The sequence below is a fragment of the Haliaeetus albicilla genome, chromosome 21 (assembly GCF_947461875.1).
Source record: "Haliaeetus albicilla chromosome 21, bHalAlb1.1, whole genome shotgun sequence".
NCBI classification, from domain to species: Eukaryota; Metazoa; Chordata; class Aves; order Accipitriformes; family Accipitridae; genus Haliaeetus; species Haliaeetus albicilla.
The window spans coordinates 21699566-21722040 of NC_091503.1; the positions used below are offsets into that span (position 1 = coordinate 21699566).

General features: G+C 40.1%; 1 protein-coding gene across 2 annotated transcripts in view; it reads left to right on the top strand.

Moving 5' to 3' along the window:
- Positions 1-299: 299 nt before the first annotated feature.
- Positions 300-22475, top strand: part of CDKAL1 (CDK5 regulatory subunit associated protein 1 like 1) — a 419452-nt gene continuing 397276 nt past the window's right edge. Inside the window, exons 1-4 of one of the 2 annotated variants that reach the window (XM_069809205.1) lie at positions 300-374; positions 2175-2212; positions 3850-4016; positions 6992-7104. In XM_069809205.1, the coding sequence (XP_069665306.1) occupies positions 3850-4016; positions 6992-7104 (280 nt within the window). In that variant the 5' untranslated portion in view covers positions 300-374; positions 2175-2212. Of the gene's footprint in view, positions 440-2174; positions 2213-3849; positions 4017-6991; positions 7105-22475 lie in introns of both variants that reach the window. The other variant, XM_069809203.1, reaches the window with a different exon arrangement.

A 22475-nucleotide genomic window follows, 5' to 3' on the forward strand; every position in this document is an offset into this window, starting at 1 on the left:
GCCGCCGCTCCCCCCCGTGTCTCCCCTCACGCCGCCGCTCCCCGCTGAGGGCCGGGGCGGCCCCGTGAGGACGCCCCCGCGGCCCTAGCGCCCGCCGCCCCCGCCTCCCGATAGGCCTCAGCTCTCCTCTTCCCCCCACGTACGGCAGTCCACCGGCGAACGGAGCGGGAGCGTCGGCCCGCCTGCCAAACACCTCGGCGTTCTGCCGGCGGGACCGGGCCGGGATCCCTCCCGCTGCTCCCGCCCCGCCGGCAAGTGCCCGGCGGACTATTTTGTCCGCTGCCGGCCGCCGTCGCGGCGCTGCTGCGCGCGCGGGGGGCCTGAGGCGGGGCGCTGCGCGGCGGCCGTGATGGCGGAGCCCAGCTGAGGCGGCGGTGAGTGTCGGGGCTCGCCGTGGAGCCTCCCCGCCCTCCCCTCCTTCCCCTGCCCGGTTGTGACGGTAATGGCCGCGCCCGTCCCCCTGTGGGGGCTTCCCCGGGGCTCCGCGTTAAAGCTGGGAGGGGGAGGCGGTCCCTTTCTGGCGGGAATCTCCGGAGGAGTTGGCGGCCCGGTTGCCGCTCCGGCGCCGTCAGCGGGGTGGGAGCCCGCTGAGGGACCGAGCCCGCTGAGGGACCGAGCCCGGCCGGGCTCTGGGGCGTCCCTGCTCCAGGCCGGGCTGCCGGTCGCCCGCGGGCACCGAACGAGCTTGCCCTGGGGCGAGCCGGGCCGGGCGATGCGTCGGTCCGGTTTTATATTGACGCTGCGGTTTTGTTCTGCTCTGTGTGAGCCTGGGGATAAAAGCCCGGGGCTTTACCGGAGACACCTGTTGGTAAACAGAGGGAAGAGCGGTCCTCTTCCACCTGGGTGGAAGTTTTCTCTGTGGAAAGAAGGACTTACTCCCCTGGTATGTGCAAGAGGATGAAGGAGGGGTGACTGAAATAGACAGGGGCAAGGGAAGTTTTGTTTCTGTCAAGACGTTAAAGACACCGTTACTGTTTTTTGTTTGCTTACATTCATTTTTTAAAGGGAAGGGTAAAGTTCTGCAGGTACAACTTGACAGCGTAAGAATACGTTAGCTTCTAATTTTATTGTTGTCTCTTATTTCGGTCAATCTGTCAGAGTAGCTGCAGAAATCTGTTTATTTGCTTCTGAAGAAGGGATGTCATGGATGCATATGGAACCAGTGCAGATATCAAGTAATCTGTTCTAAAAAAACTTTACTGTGTAATTTTTAAAAAAAGTCATGAGTGTTTTAAGCTAGAATTTACCCTTAATCTCTTCCGCTTCTTTCATTCCAAATTTTAAACTCCTGATTGAAGACAGTAATCTGGAGGAGGTCTGAAATAACTTAAATACACCAGATTTTGACAAAAAACCACCAACCCTATAAAAGAAGGACAAGAAGATTAGTGCCTCTGCTCAAGGAAGGACAGGGAAAATGTGGTTACTGTTCCACCTTGTCAGCCAGTCATCATGTGTTCCCAGCATTAACAAGGTGTCCTGGTTTCAGCTGCGATAGAGTTAATTTTCATCCTAGTAGCCAGTACAGTGTTGTGGTTTGGATTTAGTGTGAGAAGAAAGTTGGTAATACACTGATGTTTTAGTTGTCGCTAGGTAGCGCTTACCCTAAGTTAAGGATTTTTCAGTTTCCCATTCCCTGCCAGCAAGCAGGTGTACAAGAGGCTGGGAGGGTGCACGGCCGGGACAGCTGACCCGAACTAGCCAAAGGGATATTCCATACCATGGAACGGCATGCTTAGTATATAACTGGGGGAAGTTGGCCAGGAGGGGCTGATCGCTGCTCAGGCATTGGTCAGCAGCTGGTGAGCAATTACACTGTGCATCACTTGTCTTTTCTTGGGTCTAATTTCTCTCTCTTTGTTACATTCCTTTTCATTACAATTATTGTTATTATTATATTTTATTTTATTTCAATTATTAAACTGTTCTTAACCCACGAGTTTTACTTTTGCTGATTCTCCTCCCCATCCCACTGGGTGGGGGGGAGGAGTGAGCGAGTGGCTGTGGGGTGCTTAGTTGCCAGCTGGTGTTAAACCATGACATGAGGTCAAACTGAGCAAGAAACAGATTTCTGCAAAAGGAGGACGAATGCTTGTTGAACAATAACATGAACTCGTGTTTTCTGTCTACTAGTTCTGCTTGTTCATGCTGTGTCTCTTTTTTTTTTTCCCCAGCATTATTATCCAGGAGGATTTAGACCTTCCTTAAAAAGGTAAGAAATTTATTTTGGCTGTATTCTTTCTTTTGTGGGCCACTGAAATAAACTAAAGCTTATTTGTTTTGCCAGCTGCACCATTATATTGGATATTTTTCTGGAAGAGAGAAAAAACAACAAATCAAAACCTTTTTTTCCTTCCCTGTATTGAGTTGATAACTTTACCTATTTGTACATGCTTTTGGTGTTATAAAGCAGCCTAAGGGATGTCATTTCCCTTCCAATGTTTTTTATTGCTAGATTTTTCACAGCTTTTTATGTTTGTTCCTCCTTTGCTGCATTTTTTAATAGATTCTGGGATTTTTGATCTCGAAGAATGCTAAGTGCTTAAATATCTTCATCAGATGCATCCTCTTTGTGACGTCATTATATTCCTTTTTAAGTTTAAATGCAGATGTGTAATGGTTCAGGTAATATGAAGTTTTATTTTGAAGTATATTTTGCAAGGTTGAAGGACCTCATACTGGGAAAATGCACAGCTGTTTAATTTCTTATGTTCTTGAATAATACAGTTGCCACATCTGAAAGTATTTTGTAGCCTGTATTTTCTGTTCCTGAAATCTGTTTTTAAAGAAATTAAAGCCTTGTTTGTTTTGATTCACTGTCAGTTAGGAAAGTGTTGTGTTTTCCCTGTAAACTCTGTGAAATGCCCTTGTGTGGTTTCCTTAGTAAACTGTTGAGACATGTCCAAACCCAAATTTCCAGTGGTAAATCAGACTTTATTCCGAATAAGAATTGCACACAGAACAGTATGAGGCATGCAATTAATGCAGTAGTTTTTTTTTTTTATAGGTTCCTTTAGCAAATAGTTTGATTTTTTTACTTTCCTGACAATGGACCTGGATCTTGAGAGTCTGGGAGATACATATGCATATATATTTACTTTCTTGTGGAAAATATAATGAGATTTTAATGGTCTTCTAGTATATTATACGAGCCAGATAATAATCTAGCTATTTTCTATTAGCTAGGTACAGTTGCTTAACATCTTGTACCTGAGGACAGGAATTTTTATTTTGCTGTCCTGATGAATGAAATAATTCAAATGAAAGGCCTGTGGGATCAGGAATTCTAGGAATAGTTTGGTTTGTTTTCAAAAGGACTAGGAAGACATTGACATACTGTGCACCTGTTTTCAGCACACAGATAAAAGAGTCAGAACAGCCTCTGAAGGAGGCACTTGAATGCTGTATCTTTCATTCTTTGCCTGTGATGTGAGTGGAAGCATATCTGTCATATAATGTGAACTTGTTTCACTATGATGCCTGACGTGATTAAGAATACTTGTATCTTGGGTATGTCGTGTCAGAGCAGTGGCAGGGTTTTTGAATTAGAAAATGTCAAGGTACAGATTAATAAAAAAAAGCAAACAAAACCCCCAAAAACCCCAACTATATGGTTTGTGGCTTTCTCCTTGCTTGTGTTTGAGATCATAGGGGAAGAGGGCATCAGGAAGTATCTCTGGATAGTTGATTGTTTTAATGTGCTCAGTATCCCTCATATGTATGATATATTGCAGGTGTGTGTAGAACTATATCTGTCTTTTCTTTATGAGGATATATGCAGTAGATACTAGGTCTTGGTTTTGTACTCAAATGCTTGCTAATACCAGTCTTCTCTAATGCTTCTTGAAGATGCCTGCTGCCTGTGACTCAGTGCTTGAAGATATTGAAGATATTGTGTCAGCAGAAGATTTGAAACCACGTGATCGGCAGTTTGTAAGAAAGAATGTTTTTCCCAAAGTGCGAAAACGCCATTCACAAAAGAATATTCAGACAGATGATGATCCCCCAAGTGACAGGTAAATTCTTCCATCAACCCTATCTTGTTGCTTTTCTCATATCTTGTGCGCACTGTCAGCTTCTAAAAATAAGGTGGAAGTTCTCATGATCTCATAATATAAAATCTGAATACAAAGTAAAAATGAGTAAAATAGTATTTAGAAAATGTAGTGATAATAAATCCTAAGCAAATGTCTTGTCCCAGGCAAACTTTCTGTAGAAATCAGTTATGACTGGGGTACTGATTAATGGAGTAATGAGACTGGAAAAATGGTTCTTATTACTTAAGCTTTTATGTGTAAAACATTTCTGAAAAAATTGTCTGCTTCACCTTATTTACCTAAATAGAAGCTGAGCTCTTCAAAATGCATTCCTGGAGTAGCCTTTTGACATCTGAAATGAGAAATATAAACAAAATTCTGAGAGTCACAGAAGGGTTGAGGTTGGCAGGGACCTGTGGAGGTTATCTTGTCCAAACCCCCTGCTCAAGCAGGGCTACCTAGAGCCAGCTGGCCAGGACTGTGCCTAGATAGTTTCTGAATATCTCTAAAGAGGGAGATTCCACAACCTCTCTGGGCAAGCTGTGCCAGTGCTCGGTCACCCTCACAGTGAAAAAGTGTTTCCTGATGTTCAGAGGGAACCTCCTGTGTTACAGTGTGTGCTTGTTGCCTCTGGTCCTGTCACTGGGCACCACTGAAAAGAGCCTGGCTCCGTCCTCTTTGCACCCTGCCTTCAGGTATTTATATACATTGATGAGATCCCCCTCTGGCACCTTCTCTTCTCCAGGCTGAACAGCCCCCACTCTCTCAGCCTCTCCACTTATGAGAGATGCTCCAGTCCTTTAATCATCTTCATGGCCCTTTGTTGGACTGTCTCCATTATGTCCATATCTCTCCTGTGGGTACATCCCATCAGGGCCCAGGGACTTAGCTATGTCCAGTTTGCTGAAGTATTCCCTGACCTGATCCTCTTCCACCAAGGGTACACCTTCTGTCCTTCAGCGTTTCCACCTTGTTTCTGGAACCTGGGATTTCCAAAGACTGTAGTTTTTATGTTTACATCCTGCCAGTGATATAGGGAAACTTCTTTTGAACTTACTGTTTTATTTCAGTGGAAATAGTATGCAGTAACTACGGAACGTACCTTTGCATTTTTCCTTCTTGTGACTCCCATAAGAACAAAATCAACTTTCTGCTGCAGTGGAATTGATTAAAGTGTAGGTGAACTCAATTATTGATTCTAGTTTCTACTGCAGTTCAGACATCTGGATTTTGTTCCCCCCCCACCTCCCCAATTAAGTTCAAGCTGGTGGATAAAATTTCCCCTCATTATAAAGACAAAAATAAAGTATGTCTGGAATGCACAGGAAATTCAGTTTTGGTTTTTCATTAGTGTTCAGAACAGATTTTATAAGCATAACAATGCACCTTTATGTGAAGCCCCATAAAGGTGCATTGACCCCATTCTGCTGGGAGTGTATGTACAGCTGAACTGGTGGTCTATAGATATTTCACGCTAGCACTCCATTCTCCTAACTATTTGGGTGTTACGAATTATCTAACAGGCTGTATTTTAGTGTTTTTGACCCAAGAAAGCACATTCAATGTATGTTGTTTAGACTTCAGGAAGTCAAAATACATTGTACCTGTGTGACATGTTACGCATGTCTACTTAATGATTATTAATCTTCCATTAACAATTTTCTCATTCTAGCTAGGGGAAGTATCTTTAAAAAAAGAAGCACAGGGGGAGGAAAAAAAAACAGATGTGGGCAGGGCAGAGGATTGTATTCCAGGAAGTATGTTATTGTTCTACTGGCATCTTTAGCTCATTAGCACAGTTATCCCAGGAGTTTCAATGAGAGCTTCTTGCAGAACTTTTTGTTGCTTCCTAAACCATTGTTTGTGTTAGCTCATGGGTACATCTGCCATGCTGCTTCTGTAGCCCAGAAAGGTTGGGATATGAGCTTTCAGATGTTAGCGTGGCTGGTGGCATGGTTAAGTTAAGAATTTATAAAGATGGCTTGTGTGGAGGGAACTACAATCAATGGGTGCCATAATGTCAAAAGGTTGCAGTTTAGCTGTAACGGTTTGTTTGCTGGTGGCCTAATTTCAGTGCAGTCAGTTGAAGCTCACTTGTTAAATGATATGGTAATTTTCAGAAAGTTAGTTGCTTTGTTTGTGTTTTTTTTTAACATAACTGCAGTGTACTGAATCTCTTCTTATCCTACAGCTCTTGTACTTTCTCCATTCTAAAACTCTTTTCTTGCCACTTGTTGGCCAGGGTCAACCCACCACAACTGGGCAGCCGCCCAGCCACTTGCTCACCCCTCCTCCCAGTAGGTTTGAAGAGAGAACTGGAAGAGCAAAAGCGAGAAAACTTGTGGGTTGAGATGAAGGCAGTTGAAGGGAAGGGAAGAGTAGGGGAAAAACCCCAAGTGATGCAAAAGCAATTGCTCACCACCTCCCACAAGCAGGCTGGTGCCCAAGCAGTCTCAGAACGATGGCTAGTTTGGAAAGACCAAACCCCCAGTTTTTATTGCTGAGCACGATGTCATCTGGTATGGATTACCCTTTTGGCCAATTTGGGTTAGCTATTCTGTCCGTGTTCCCTCCCAACCTGCTGTCCATCTCCAGACTGCTTGTGGTGGGGTGGATCGCGGTGGGGAAACAGAAGGTTTTGATGCTGTGCAAGCACTGTTCAACAATAGTTAAAACACAGGTGTGTTATCAACACTGTTTTAGTCACAAATACAAACCATAGCACCATATGGGTTGCTGTGGAGAAAGTTAACTCTGTCCCAGCCAGACCTAATACCCACTACACTAAAATTACATAATTATGATGTTTTTTCCCCAGCTGTTTTGGAGTTGTTACTGTTTGTGTTGCTTATTTTATATTTGGAGAATTACAATTAATTGAGTCTGTTTAGTGGGCTTAAAGGGGAGCTTGTTCATCTTTTAACTTGCCTTTTTCCTTCCTTTTTACTTAACAGCATTATTCCTGGTGCTCAGAAAATCTGGATTCGTACATGGGGATGTTCTCACAATAATTCGGATGGTGAATATATGGCTGGACAGCTGGCTGCATATGGATACAAAATTACAGGTAACAATATCAGACAAGTTGCATAATTCAGGTTTTTGGGGGTGAATGTTCAGAGCGGTCAAGCTGTAATCAAATGTTTTTAGTCTTAACTGCACTTTTTAAAATCCTGCTTTAATCTCCTTCTGAATTGAGGGTGAGGAGGTAAAGTGTTTTCCTGGCATTAAGCAGAATGATTACAAGATGAGTGCTTTCAGAATGGTTAGGTTTTCCTGACAGGGTAGCCATCTAGTAAATGTCATACAGTGCCTTTTGTGGGCGTTTTGCTTGCTAAACTTAATTGAAAAGTTTTCATAAGAGTGGAAGGGAAAGATACTAATTTTGGGGCAGAATCTAGCTGGTTGTCTGGTTGTAGTTGGTGGAACCCATGTGAGAGAGAGAGGAGGGAAGTGCTATGTGTGTGTTTGCTGCTGGAGCAGAGGTAAACTAATCTGTGTGAATGATCCTTTGTTTCAGGAGGGATGAACAGTATGATGGAGGTGGGATGATATAGGATTGTATCTTGTACATTCAAAAGAGCTGAAAATACTATTTCTCCTTTTCTTCCAAATACTTTAAACCACTCCCTGTCATCTTGTTCTGCCTCCCCAACCCTAAAAAAAATATGCAAATTTATGGTTGTGCTAGCCACATTTCATCTCCTTAATGCAAAATGTGTTGAAAGAAAAGCTGTAGAAAGCTGAGAACATGGATGCCATGTTTCATTGGAGAATTATTATCGGAATACTTTTGTGTAGCTTATGACTAGTCAAAAATTTAGATTTTATTAATTCAAGTTGTGGTTTGTCTTGCGTTTAAGCTTGTGTCCTGCTTGTACTGAAAGACTGCAAAGTTGTCTTTCCTGACATTTTGCTAGAAGTATTTTATTCCTGATTTCACAAAATGCTTGGGTTTTTTCTTGAACATCTGGTGATATCGTTAAGTAGTTACATCTCATTTTCCTTTTTTGCAGTTGGTGTTTCTGTATTTATCTAAGTAGAAACTGGATACTGAATCATTCAAGTGCTGAACTATTTTAGGGAACCCAGGTGATTCTTTAATTGGTAGTGCAGCTCTGGAGTAGGCATGCTTTTTTCCACAGACAAGTGGAATGCTGGTCCAAAAAGCCTTATTTGTGACAGCTGTTTATATAAGACTAGAAATGAGTTCTCAGTTTTGCCTTGTTATGGCTTTCTTAAGTTTAACTTCCCTTTACCTTAATTTCTCTAATGCAGTGTTCCAGAAGCGACTTCTGGCTTGTCAAGATTCCTGTGGCTGTCCTGTCTTTTTGGAATTTTATTGGGAGAATTGTGGGAAATATGCAGTGGAGCAAAAAAAGGAACTACCTAAAATTTGATACCTTCTCTTTTTAGAAAATTAAGTGTTCATAACTTTAGAATAGAAATGAAGTCTACAGCTAGAATCTGAAACTGAGAACTAAAAACTGAATAGAAGTTGCAGTAGCTGGGACAGGAATACCTACAGAGTAATTTTGGTAATTGTGTATGAAATTGACTGCTAGTTTCTGGTAATTATTAAATCCATTTCTTGATTTAGTTTATTTGTGTGTATGTATATACATATATAATATCAAACAAACAAACAAAAAAACCCCAGTGCTGAGGTGGTAGGCAGAAATTATCCAGTGTGGTTTCTTCTTTGTGAAATTAAGTAACTTCTTTTTAAGCTGATATATTTAAGGGCCTCTGGAAATCTCATTTTTGTTCAACAGAACAAAAATATTGGCTATAAATTCTGGCTAAATTAAATTTTTACAAATTCATCTATTGAATGTTCTCCTTTACAGGCTGTTAATGAAGCTGGAGCTGACTGCAAGTATTGCAAGTATGGTAGCTGTATGTGAGAATATGAGGTGGTGAAGAGGGCAACTGCCTTTCTGCTCAATATAGTGATGCTTCTGGCCAAAAGTGCATAGGAAAGTGCTCTACTGCTGCTTGGATCGCTGCTAATGTCTCTCAGGGTTTCACACTGGGACTGATCTATTTAATGTCTTTAATGGACTTGGAAGACAGGGTGTAATGTACCTTCAGCAAGTTTGTAGACTATGCCAAACTGGGGGAAGTGGTTGATAGGCTGGAAACCAGTGCTGTGATTCAGAGGGACCTTAATAAACTAGAAAAAGGGCTAACGGAAACCATGTGACATTTAGCAAAGGCAAATGCAGAATCCTAGGGTTGGCATAACCCCAGCTAGTGGTAAAGGTGGGGGTGGACAGGCTGACTAGAAAGCAGCTTTGCAGACAAATATTTTGGGATTGAGATAGACAAGAATTGAATATGAGTCAGCAATGTACTCTTGTAGCAAAAAAAAGGCAAACTGCATCCTGGGCTGTTAGCAAGAATGTAGCTAGCAGGTCTGCGAAAGTGATTCTTCAGCTCTGTGTGGTAGTTGTGAGACAGCGTTTGGAGTGCTGTGTCGACTGATCCAGCTGGGGCCCAGTTTTGGGCTCCCCAGGAAAAGAGGGAGGTTGATGTAGCGGAGTGAGTCCAGTGGAGGACCACCAAGATGGTTTGGGAGCACATGGTGCATGAGGAGAGTCTGGGAAGACTGGGTTTCTTCAGCCTTGAGAAGAGAAGGCTCATGGAAGATCCTAGTTGCAGACAGCAATACCCAGTAGGAGGGTACAGAGAAATTGGAGTCAAATTGCTTGTCGAAGGTGTGCAGTGAGACAAAAGACAACAGAGTCTTGCTCTTGAAAAAGTGGCAGTTAAGATTTTTAGCATCTGGTGCATAACTTAGTGCTCATGCTGTCCATCTTTCCATAGAGGAAATGCCAATATAGAAAGTTTCCCAACATTTCTCGAGTGTCTTTCATCAATCCCTTTTAAAGAAAGCATGTGAGGTTTTTTTCTTATAGTAACTCATCTGGGAAGTTCAAATAGAATGTCAAGAAGGGATTTAATCTCTTTTTTTCCTATACCGTGAAGTAGTTACTCAGTAATAGTAAGTATTGCTTAACACAATCCAAATTTCAAACACTTCTTGAAATTAAACTTAATATTGTTTACACTATGCAAAAAATAACAAAAAAATGTTTCGCAAGACCTATTTTCTAAATCAATGCCTCTCTCTGTTGCTAGAACTTGTTACCTTAATGTAAAACTGTTATAAACTTCAGGAAAAGATAGAAGTATTCACTAAAGTGAAAGATTATCTGTTGTCACAGTGCCTTGGACAGCTATTGCTTAAGTGTTTTGATTAGCTTGTTTCCTATGTATTCCTAAGCTTTTAACTCAACAACACTTATTGAAGGATGCTGGAATAAAGTTCTGGTTCTAGAAGATAAAATGTGAGCTTTACTTGCAGTTATTGCTCTATCGTAAGGGAAATGGTCAAGCACTGTTTCTAGTGTTTTCTATCTAACTGCAAGATTGAAAAAAAACCAACCAGAAGGAAGAAAAGCAGCATCAGGCAGGCTTTTATTGCTGACTAGAAGCTGTAACAATGCAACCTGCCTTTTAAGTTGACTTAGCTGAAACTTAACATTGATATAATGAATGTCTTCTAATTATTGAAATAAATTTTTATGACTTGTTGCAAAAATCCTAATACTATTCCTTATCCCCGTTTATTGCATGGATTCTATCCTGTTCTTTATTTGAACTCTCTTCAGGAGATGCAGAAATCTTTTTTTTTTTCTTTTTTTTTTTTTTTTCCTTGTCTTCCATCTGTTTAAAAAAATGTTCTTTCTGCGCAAGCACCCTTTGCTTTCAGGAATGGCTATATCCAAAGGTGAAAATGGAGGGCTGTGCTACAGTTCTTTAGAGCAAAGACTACCTCTGTCTGGGGAGAGAGCACAGTGTGAATCGGCAATACACAGATATTGCAATAACAGCAATGCTGAATAAATATCAGGAACTGCATCAGCTTAAAAAAAGGCAAAGGGAAACCAACAGAAGAGATGAACCTGTTTTTTTATCTGCTTTTACAATGTGAAGGTAGGCGGTATTCTGAACTGATCTTGCATACCATCCTATGGGAACACAAAGCTCCTTTGGTAGTCTGAGCCACACAGAAATGTGTGGACCAGCTGCTATCAGTTTAGGGCTGTACCGTGGTACTTGTTCACGTTCTGAAAACGGTATAGCTGATGGTGGCTTTACTGGTTCTGAAGCTGGTTTTCCTTTCTTGAGAGCATGACTCGCTGTATAGTTTAAATATGCCTGCAGATCTACTAGAGTGCTCCCTTTGAGATGTACCCTGGAGGAAGAAACTCTCATGGTACAGACAAGTAATGCCTACTGTGAAAAAGAGGATGTGGGTGAGCTGGGAGCTCTCAAATACTGGGAGCCAGATGTTTGTTTGGGAAGGAAATTCAGTATGTGTGCCACTTAACAGTACTTTCGCTCTGAAAAATAGGACTGAACATGTATAGTCAGACAGAAGGAGTTGCCTTCTGAAGTGGGTAGTCGTATTAGCATTTGTGGCATCTATAGGTTTCTGGTTCTGTGGAATGAATGGGTTTTGGCCCAGCCTTCTTGAATGCGTTTTGATGGATCAAGCAATTAGGTATGCTTGTTATTTTGTGATAAGTGCTTTTGGCTTGAGGATATTTAGGTCCAAAGCATTCTCTTCTCAGTCGTTGTAAAACATGTTGGGAGGGGGAAAGACATTACTAATGACTTAAAAATACCAGAAGAATGAACAGCAACTTTTTCTTTTATGAAGAGGAAGCAAAAACTGTTATTAAATGTTCAGCAAAGCTAAACCAGTAACAGCTTATCAGCACTATGCTTTTTTTTTAAATTTAGAAATAAATGCTAGCATGGAACTCTTTCCTCCTGTAGCTTGGGATTCCAGAAGCAAAAAGGGGCGAAATTGTTTTGTTGCTAATTCAGTGGGCTTGGCTTTGATTTAGCACATAGAAACTAGGTTATATTATAGACCCTTAGGTTTACTTGTGCAATTTTAGAGTAGTCTTTGTTCAGGTGTCCTTTTTACTGCCTCGTGCAATTTTTCAGCAAGTTTGTTGGGTGGAAAGATGCTGTATTTTTCCTGGGTTCCTTCCTGTGCCTCTTGAAGAGCTCACTCTGTCACTGTGATTATGGTATTTGTTGGCAGGAGATGTGTCAGATTTCCCCATTCCTATTGAAGCTTAATGTTTATAGTCCACGTTATATGCCTTACAACTCTGAAATTCACTGTGCAGAGAATTTATGTAGTTCTCTAAAGCAAATCTCAAATAATATTTTTGGAATGCTGTTAAAGAAATTCTGTTTCTTATTGCCTCTTGTACTTGTTAAATTTCTAAACACTTCTCAGTCTTGTTTACCAGAGGATATAGCTGAGGTATCCTTAAGACTGTCCATCTGCTCAAACAGCAAATTTCAGTAAAAGAAAGAAGGAAAAAGACAAGGAAGAACAAATGCTCTGATTTACTTAAGACTTCATGTTGAAAAGACAGATGTAAAAGGAAACATACTTAGTCTGCTGTTGAAAAAGCAGATGAGGTGCTACAAACTAATACAGACTTTGGCGTTCAAAGGCACTGCCTAGTGTTCATAGTGTTGCATAAACTGTGCTTCCTTACACTTTGGCCATCCCCATACAGATACAACAAAGCATGCTGCAGCATCCATTTTATTCATCCAAGTGGAAAAGAAAGAAAAATGATGAAGACAGGTATTGACTTACGGTTTGTGAATCACAATTCAAAATCTGGTGCTTTAAGTGTTGTTTTAAAAGTACTTTTGTACTGCACAATAAAATTTTAATAATTTTAGATTTTGATTTAGTTTGTTGTCCTAAAGTAGAGAGCTCTTAAACAGGTTACTGTATTCCTTACATTTGTTAACTTAAAATAAGCTCTCTGCAGCCTGTGTAGTGGTTGATGAAGTATTTTGACTAAGGTTTCTGCTGTTTTCTGGTGTATGCTTTTAGTTGCTCAGAATCAGCAGTTGGTCTTTCTGTTTTTCTCCACCCTGCTGCTGATAATGCTTCACTGTTGCTTCATAAGTATCATGTAAAACAAATGGTAGTGATTACTGTGTAATTTTGGGGTGCTGTGAGCCATCCTCATTGTGAGGTATTTTTAGTATTTTTTTTTTTAAGCTAAAAGACAGATCTTTATTAGCTGCTCATTAAGTGCTTGATATTTAGCCTTATCAATCAGAGAATTCAAGTTTAGTCTTTGCTTTTAGATTTGTACTTTTCAAATGGTTGTGATTGCAGTGCCAATTTAGAAAAAAGATACTTTACCACCTTTTTTTCTTGCGGGGGGAGGTTTAAATATACAAAATAATCCAAACTACTTTTCTGGTGATGAGAAGTGTTTCTGTTTTCTGTGACAGCACTGCAGTCATGAAACTGTCATTCTCTGTGAAGCAGCTGAGCAATGGAGAAAAGTGAACCGAGGTGTAAATCCTGTGATGTTTTGTACCCTTGCTGAAGAATTCCCTTGTTGCCTGTAATTTGTAGAAGCACAATCCTGTATGATTTTTGCGTTGCACGATAACCTTGCACACCTGCATAACTACTCCTGCAACAGATTTAATTTTCAGATTCAAACTGATTGATATGGTCGTAAGAGCTTTTGGTTGTTGATACTGAGAGAGGCAGTAAAGTAATTTATTTCTGTACCTGTTGTTAAAGCAAGGTAATTGCCTTAACAGTTCCAGCGATATGGTCTCCTGGTTTCAGAAGTTCTAAGTTGCTCCTTGTCACAAGTTTGCTTTGTGTTTTGGTTCTTGGTGCTCTGTCCTGAAAACCCTGCTCTGTCATGCACAGTTAGTATGTGAATGCTTGGTATGTAGGTGTGGTGGGTTTTAAGTTTAGTCTCGTTCTTTCACTGCTGCTGAAATAATTGTTATAGTTGGGCATATCGAAAACCATCTCCCAAGGAGATACAAGAGCTTGTCCTCTGTTTAGAATCTGAAACTTTTGTGGTGAGATGGTTAAGAGGGTGAGGAGAGAGGGTGTGAAATGGGGACACAGAGGAAAAATGAAAGGTGATATTCATGGGATAGAACAGGTGGGATTGCATGAATGTAGACCATCAAGATATCACAGTTCTTTGGGAGGAATACAGGTATCCCAGTGCCGCCTGAAGTGTCCTGTAAGGCAATGAGTGGGATGATGGGTCTGGATATTGTTGGGGTGCTTTCTTGCAGTATAGAGTTAATACAACATCATACTGTGACTCATCTGCAGCAGTGTGTGTTCCCCAGGTATCTGTAAATTAATGTATAATTGTGGTTTTGGCAGCTGTGTATTACTGTATTATACTGTTCCCGTGTTCCCTGTAAAACTTCTTAGTCTGTGTGTGGCTAGGGTTCTGTTACTTGCCACCTCTGACTTCTAGCACAGTGCAAGATATACGGCCTCTTTGCGGTGAGTTTTTCCTACCTCGGCTTCCTCAGCATCAACTTCTTGTTCCCATTAGGCAACTTTCTGTTAAGTGGAGTACCTAGCTTTGAGGATGTTGTCTCTGTTACAGGACAGAACTCCTTTAATTCTCAAACTGGGAAATGTTTCCCCTGTTTATGGGGGAACTTAAAACTAATATGTGTTTTTTCCCTCATAATGGCTTCCTGTATCACTGCCATTAGAGTTTGACCTGACAAGTGTGTACTGTTCTCTTTATCCCACTTAAAATTACCTGTTTTACAGTCCCTCTAAATTGATATGATTTCTTTGTTTTCTTTTAGTGTTTTTCTTTTGCAGTCACAGAGCTGGCAACTGGAAGTTGGGAGCAGGCCTAAGAGCCTAAATAAATCCTACATGCACAGAGACACTTGTTGAGAGATTACATAGGTAAATTTAGGCATGCATACATGTTTAGGGTTAATTCTAGTGGCAAAGCAATTGGCTGCATGCTCTAATGGTTGCACAATAGGCTTTAGTTTTGGCAATGCTGAACTTCATGTAATCCAGAAGAATTAATCTGAAAAGGATTGAACCATGAAAGGTAAATTTCAACTACTTAGTAACGTGCATTCTTTTATCTGGAATGTGTCCCTACAGTAGATGGTTAAGCAATCGGTAAATTAAGCATAAATAGCAGTGATGAAGTGAGGTCAACACAGACATAGAGGTGAGGTGGAGCTTTGTAGAGTGCTCTACTGAGACATTAGTTTCATGTACCTCATGGTTCTTTGTGCTACAAGTAATGATTTATAGAAGATTTATAAAAGCTAGTGGGAGAACAAACCAGACTTTTATAACCCGATGAGATATTTGACCATATACTCGCAGAGGTAGCAGCGAGATCATATTTTGATCAGGAGCGTTTGTAGGAGCACCTGAAAAAGACTTGCTGGTTACTCTAGGTGACTGGGGAGTTGTGGAGGAGGGTTAATGTTTACTGCAGGCTCTTGCTATAACTTGGCTACAGTTTCATTGGCTAGTAAAGCTGAAGCTTAGTTGTGAAGTTCCTTGTTTTTAAGAAATTGCCGATTAGGGTGAAGTTCCCTAAACTTGCCATGGTCAGCCTTTGCTGTGCAACTTGGCATTGAGATGCTTTCAGTCTATTTTGGGAATGCTTTTTTGACGGTTCCAGTGTGGGTGCCTGTGCACGTGTGAGCTGCTGTTGCTTTATGTTACTCCATGGAGGCGAGGCAAGTTAGTTTCTGGCTTGCTGCCGGTAAGACTTTCGAATGTAGCACAATTGATCTTGAAGTGTGCTGTGTCTCCAAATACAGAGCATTAACCTGCATTGTTCTCCTTCTGTCGGGCCTGAGGGTATGCTAAGAGGCAAGGCTGCCATGTGATTGTGGAGGCTGGCTGGAGACAGTAGAAATTCACTAAGCAGATAAGAGACACAAAATGGTTTTGGTGCTTTTCCTCATTGATGGGAGCAAGTAAAGTATTTCTCTCTCTCTCTCCCCCCCCCCCCTTTTAATCCTGCCTGACAGAGCTGAGTGTAATTTCTATTTTCTTCTTCACGGCCAACCTGGGTTATGTTCCTCTAAGCCTGGTAAGGGTCTCTGTGGCTCCCAGGTGTTAAAACAGGTCCTGTCACCGAGCAAGCAACTAAAAACACATGTAGATATTTTTCATCTCTCCCAGAGTCCCGTCCCCTTCTTGGAGTGTGTCTGCTGCTGTCTTTATTCCTTTTTCCTTTTTTTTTTTTTTTTTTATGCACACACGCACACCCACGCACCCCTGCCCCTGCGGGCCCTGTGACTGCCTTTGGGGGTACCGGCTTCATACTCAGGCTCCATGTCTGCATTTCCTTACATCGGCTTCGCTCTAAATTATTTGCTGTCATCCTGATCGCATGGCCGTTTGAGTCAGCAGCTTTGCTGTTGGATGTTAGAAGGGTCTATGCTTCGTGCTTCTGTTTTGTCTTGGAGTTACCGCTTTTTAGTGTAAGTTAGGTTTTGTGTTGGACTCGTTAGTTCCCCTTCCAAAGAGCGTGTGTTACGCATTTGAGATTCATAAAGTGTAGTTGCTAAGTTCATGTATTTGAAGAACTATTCCGTTTGGAAACCCCTTCCTGCTTCATGTTTGTTGGTCTGGGGAGGTTGGTTTAATTTATGTAAGGACTTCTCTTTGAAACGTTAATTGAGGATTTTGCTTATAATGATCTACATGACCCCCTGCTTATTTTCATTAAGGAATGATTTTAAATTTTTGTTTTATTTAATAATCTTATGTAGACTGTCTTAGAGTGTGTATTACACCAAGATACTGAAAACTGTAAGGGCTGCTGAACAAATGCTATCTGTCGAAATGCATGACTACAGCGTAAGTAAAACCATGAGTTTAGCTAATAGTGTAAAGGCAGATGGTGTTCAGGTTAGACATCAGTAATTAATTGTTACAGCTTAATAAGGCTAGCATTTCAGCTAGACGGTAACTATTGTCATTAGTGCAGTGCTATCCTGTTTCCAAAATAAGGTTTTCCATTTGTTCAAGCAAATTCTAAATAATGTACATGATCTGATTTAATGTGGTTTTTGAGGGAAAGTGCACTTGCTGTGAATTAGCATCCTAAGTTGAATGTAGGTGAGGCCTAGCTACATACTTAGCTTGTGAATTTTGTATGGTTAACTTAGGGTTTGTGCAAATATTTTTTTTTTTATTTTATTTAATTTGCCATTGTTGAGCATGTATCATTTTCTTGAGCTTATCTTCAGGAACTTGCGGGTTGTATAATTTTTAATTTTTTTTTTTAAGCTAAATATTTTTTAAATTTAGTTTTGTAAAATCTTTTATTGTGAATGGTGTTTAAAATAGTGGGAGATAATCAAGTTGTCAGAGGGCAATCTCTCCCTTGTACATGTTGGGAGCAGTAGAGCTGCGCGCTGGGAAGCGTCTTGAGTTTGCAGGGAAGGAGCTCCAGGTTAGTTGAATGACATTGTGCTGCAGTTGGAAGCAAAGCTGGATCAGACTCCCATGCTGTTTGTATCCTCCTGGTGGTGAATATGGAATAACCATCGGATCTTCAATCCTTCTGCTCTTCTCTGTGGCATTGCTATACTCAAAAGCCTATTTTGAAATTAAGCAAGTTATGCACGGGCTCTTAATGTTTCACAGAAACTGAGTAATTATGTGGTCTTAGCAACATTGTAGACAGAGGTACCTTTCACCGTAAGAGAAGTGATAAGCTGCTCTGTATCTCAGAGATGTGAAGAAATGGCTTTATTGCATCATAAAACTGTGTTTTAGAATGTTTCATATTGTCATTGCCTACTTCCATATTTCTTGGGAAATTTCAATGTCATCCTAGCCAGTTTCTGTAATTTTTATGCTCATTTCAAACACTTGTGGAAAGTGGGATGGATGCTGTGACCAAACAGCCTGGCACTCATGGGGACCTTAAGTTGACTTTGCTGGTGCAGTCTTTACAACAGTCATGCTTAGCTGGGGTAGAATGTGTCTGCAGAAATACACATCCATGAAGCTTGTATGCGCTTCCATGAATCTTGCAGCATTTGTGTGCTGCCAGTTGGAGTTAGCACACTACCAAGTGTTGGGGCTGAGGAACAGGCTTCATCTGTTTAAGCATTAGACGTTAGCATTTGTCTTGTGTGTCAAATCCCTGGCTTTGGAATTTGCTTACAGAAAGAAACTAAGCAGAAAAGCAGAAACTTTGTCTTGGATGACTATAAATAGGCTTTGAGTTAATTGTGCCAAAACTGAATTGCTGTTGATTGGTACAAGACACTGGTGTATAGAGAAGTGAGTTTTTTGGCTTGCAACTTAATAGAAGACAGATCACTTGGCTGCTGATTTTATTAGGCATTTTGGACCCTCAGCTTTTGTTGGCTGGGCTTTAAGGGTAAAAGTGTGCTTGTTTGTAATTCATTTCCTAAGTGATAGTTGACTTTTGAAATTCTGTTGTTTGTTTATGGATTGGCATTTTTCTGTTTGTCTTTATCATGCTTTGAAAACTTTACTTATCATTGGTAAATGTTAATCTTCCTTTGTGAATGTAAAGATGTAGACCATCAGATGATGCTAAATTTGAGTATCCAGTATTTGTTTAACTAGAAGTTTGAGTCTTACGATTGGGAGTGATGAGAGGAGAATATCAACTGAATATGCTTTAGAAGTCTACTAACTAGAAAATAAAAAATGAAGAAGTTTGTCTGAGACAGTCATGTTGATATATTCTCAACAGTTCCAAATATTCTTTGTAACATAGTAGAATAGGAAAAAACATAACAGAATTTTTCATTAAAGGAGAAAAATGTAATTGTCAAAGTTGTTTTAAAACAAAAAAAAAATCCCCAAACAAAAAAATCCAAACCCCAGGAAACTTATGAGTGTGAGGAGGAGTTTTTCCACAAACTATTTTGCTGTGACACTTGTGTCTTTTTGTAAAAAAAAAAAACCCAACACAAAACTAATGTGTTTTCTGAATTGTCATTGGGTCTGTCCACGACTTTCCAAATATAGACACAGCAGAGCAGAAAAACAGCATTTTCTTCTGTAGGTGGCCGACAGTTCGCTTACAGCTGTAGCTTTTCAGTGCTGTCAGTGGTTCCTCACTTTACTGAGGCAGAATTACATTTAAATGGGGGGGGACTGAGCTTTGCTTCTGCTGTTCAGTGAGTTGGGGAGAAATTCTCATAGCTTAACAGCACCTCCCTGTGATGCTGCTCACCTGCTGGCAGGCAGTCAGGCACTGGGTATGGGGAGAGGAGTTTATTTCTGGGGTGTAAACTGATGCAGAGGAGGACGGGAAGAAGAATTTTAAGTAAGATTGTTTTCCCTGACCACCTGTAAGGAGTAGGTTGTAAGTCTGTGTTCATGACTGGCAGAGCCTCCTCTTGGACTCCTGCAGTCTGCTGTAGATCATAAGGCCAAAAGGCTGGTTGAGCTTTCTTTCCCAGGGCTGGGCCTTTCACCGACATTTGTTTTAGCTGGTTGTCGAAAGCTTCCAATGATGGAGAATTCATAACCCCTTTTGTGAGTGATTAACTACCTTTCTGGTTCAAAATTGTTTCCGAATGTGTAACCTAAATCTTTCAGCACAGTTCAAGCCTATAGCTGCCTGTGTTTTCTTCAGTGGGTATGGAGAACATCTGATTCTTTTCTTCTTCATGGCAACCTTTCACATATTTGAATGCTGTTACCACTTCTCCCTATAGGCATCTTCTGACTAGGCTAAATAGACCTAATTCCTAAAAGTTTCTCTCATAGGTCATGTCCTCTAGATCTCTGGCCTTTCTTGTTCCTCTCCTCTGGACCTTATCCAGTTTATTTGCATCAATCTTCAAGTGCATTAGTCTGTTTATCTAGTGCGTACAATTCTGATAAATGGGTAGTAGGTGGATTTTTTGTGCCTTGTTCAAAATATGGTTTATGAAACCTTGAAATTAGGTCCCAGAACAGCTGAAATCTAGAACAAAATCTGTTAGAGACTAACTCTGTCATAATTGATATATATATATATATTTTTAGTAAAATGGGAAATACTGAAATAAACTTATGTAGAAAAATACTTATGGGAGATGGTTTTAGAAATAAAACTATTTAAGATGGGGAAGCTGAAGTCTTGGTGCTAGCTTGGTATACTATCCTGAACAGAATACCTTGTTTCTCTGCATCTATTTTTAAGGTATCTGAACTGAATGCTACTAATTTATAGAGCTTCACAGTTTTTAAGGATTTGCTTTTGTGGCTCATTTAGGGACACTGCTGCTGTTCATAATGGCTGTATTCTAGCTTTTTTTTAATAATATGAACTCTGAATTGCTAAGCCAAAGATTGACATCACACTTCTGTTGTTTGCCTTTATTTTTTTCCACTGTAATGTCAAAAATACTCTGGCACCATTTGTTTTACTTTTTGGCCATTTTAGTCTAAAACAAGATTAGTTCCTTGGTTTGATTTACTGCGAAGTTGGACAAATCCTTGGAATCTATGCATATGTATTAAGACATTGCGAAAGAAAGAGGGCAGAGCATTAATAGGACTGAGTGCTCAAGAGATGGGTCGTCTTTCATTTAGCACTAGGGCTTACTTATGCTGAGTTAAAGTATGTGCTTGTGAAACTAGAGCTTTAAACTTGGAATACTTCAGTGTTTTGTGCAGTGATTGATTTCTGCAGGTATTTTATGCAACTTGGTCTGGTAAAGAATCCATCTTGATGCCAATCTTTTGGGCCTTAAAGTATTTTTTTTTTTTTCTTTTTCCCCTTAGTATGTTAGAAAACGTGAAATTATTGGTGTGTGTAACTTCAGATGTTTCAACAGTTTTAGTCATGACAAGCAGAGAAGTCTTGGCTGTTTAAATTTAGTGAAGAAAAAAACTTTAGAAAAACAGTAGATCAAAATTTAATTTTGCTATCAGACTTGTGATAAGAGCTGTACAGGGCTCCATTATAATAAGAGTTCTGATAACGCTTACTTACCTTCTCCAGAACATTTTTAGAAAGCTTTTTTGCAGAAATAATAAGCTATCAAAGAAAGGTGTGTTAAACACCTTCTCCTCCTCTTTTATGAGGCCAGAGTTTAGGTCAATGGAAAGAGAATTGTAGCAGTTGGTGTAGATTCAATCTGTAAAGTTTCAGCTTTAGGTTTGCTTATAGCAATTGTATGGGTCACTTCACTGGTTTCTTGGAATTTACTTAAATGAATAAGGACTTTACAAACTATTTAATGCATCAAACTTAGTATTGTAGTAACTGCGGTACTGTAAATCACTGCTAGATGGCACTGTGTAACTGTACTTTCACCAAAATTATTATTGAAACCTATTTTTGAGAACCATTTAAATTAACATTTAGGTTAAAAATGGCATTTTATTGAATTTTATTTTCAATTTAGTCACTTAATTGATCCCACTACAAGTGATCTCTTGGCTCAGGGACTTATTTTGCATTGTTTGAAAGGACTCAAAAGTTCAGAGGCAGCCCTAGCAAGTGAGGTAAAATTTTCCTGCATTTCCCACACAGTTATTAATAATGCAGAAGCATTGCATACATTAGGCTTGTGTAAATATCTTAGAAGATTATTCAGAAAAAATGAGATCTATTGTCAGGTCGAATATGGTCACAAAGGAAATGAAGCAGTGATTAGTATAAAAGCCTTTTGAGATTAGAGGGATTTGTATGATTTTTCTTAATTGATCGTCGTCCATGTGTGTTCATGCTAGTTACATGAACGCTTTCTTTTCAGAATCTTAGCTAGGACAGCTTAAAATTTGTTTTAACTTTTTTCTCTCTGTAAAACTGGATTTTTGGCTTTAGAGTGACTGTGCCATATTACGGTAAGCATAGTAGTTGTTCATTCATGGAAAAGATCATCTCCAAGTAAAGCTTATGGGTGTGGTACTGAGATGCTTGCAGTGTGATGCAGCCAGGGTTTTCTGTGTCCAATCAGGATGGCATAAGGTTTTTTCATAATAATCAGTGTTAGGAAGTGGTTTTCACTGTGCAGGAAGTACAATATACTAAGCAGTCCGTTTCCCTTACTGTAATGGCCAGAAATCACTTTAGAAATTTTGGCAAGGCAGATTTTCCTCCTCCTCAGGTATGTACATCAGGAAAGTTTGCATCTCTTGAAGATGTGGATTCTTCCAACAAAAGAAGAAAGTTTGCTTCAGCTGCAGCTTGTGCTATATGTCATTTAAAAAAAAATCCCCAAACGGTCTGTGAAGTGCAAAAATGGCATTTATGTTACCAGACTGCATGTTTTCTGTGTGCATGTATGAATTTTTTTTTTTGCATCATTAAGTGTATTTTTTGGGGGGGAAAGGTGGAACAGATGTAGTTGCTGAATGCTCTAGTTGTTTCTTACTGTAATGATTATGTGGATTTATTTAATCATTAGTATATTCTTCACTTACTTTCTGAGATCTTACGGTACCTGTACTTGTGTATCGGTGATTATTTGCATTGTGTGTCTGTAACATTTCTAGGTTGACTCGCCTTCCTGGCACTAATTGAAATCACTGGATGAATTTGTACTTGGAGTTCCAGG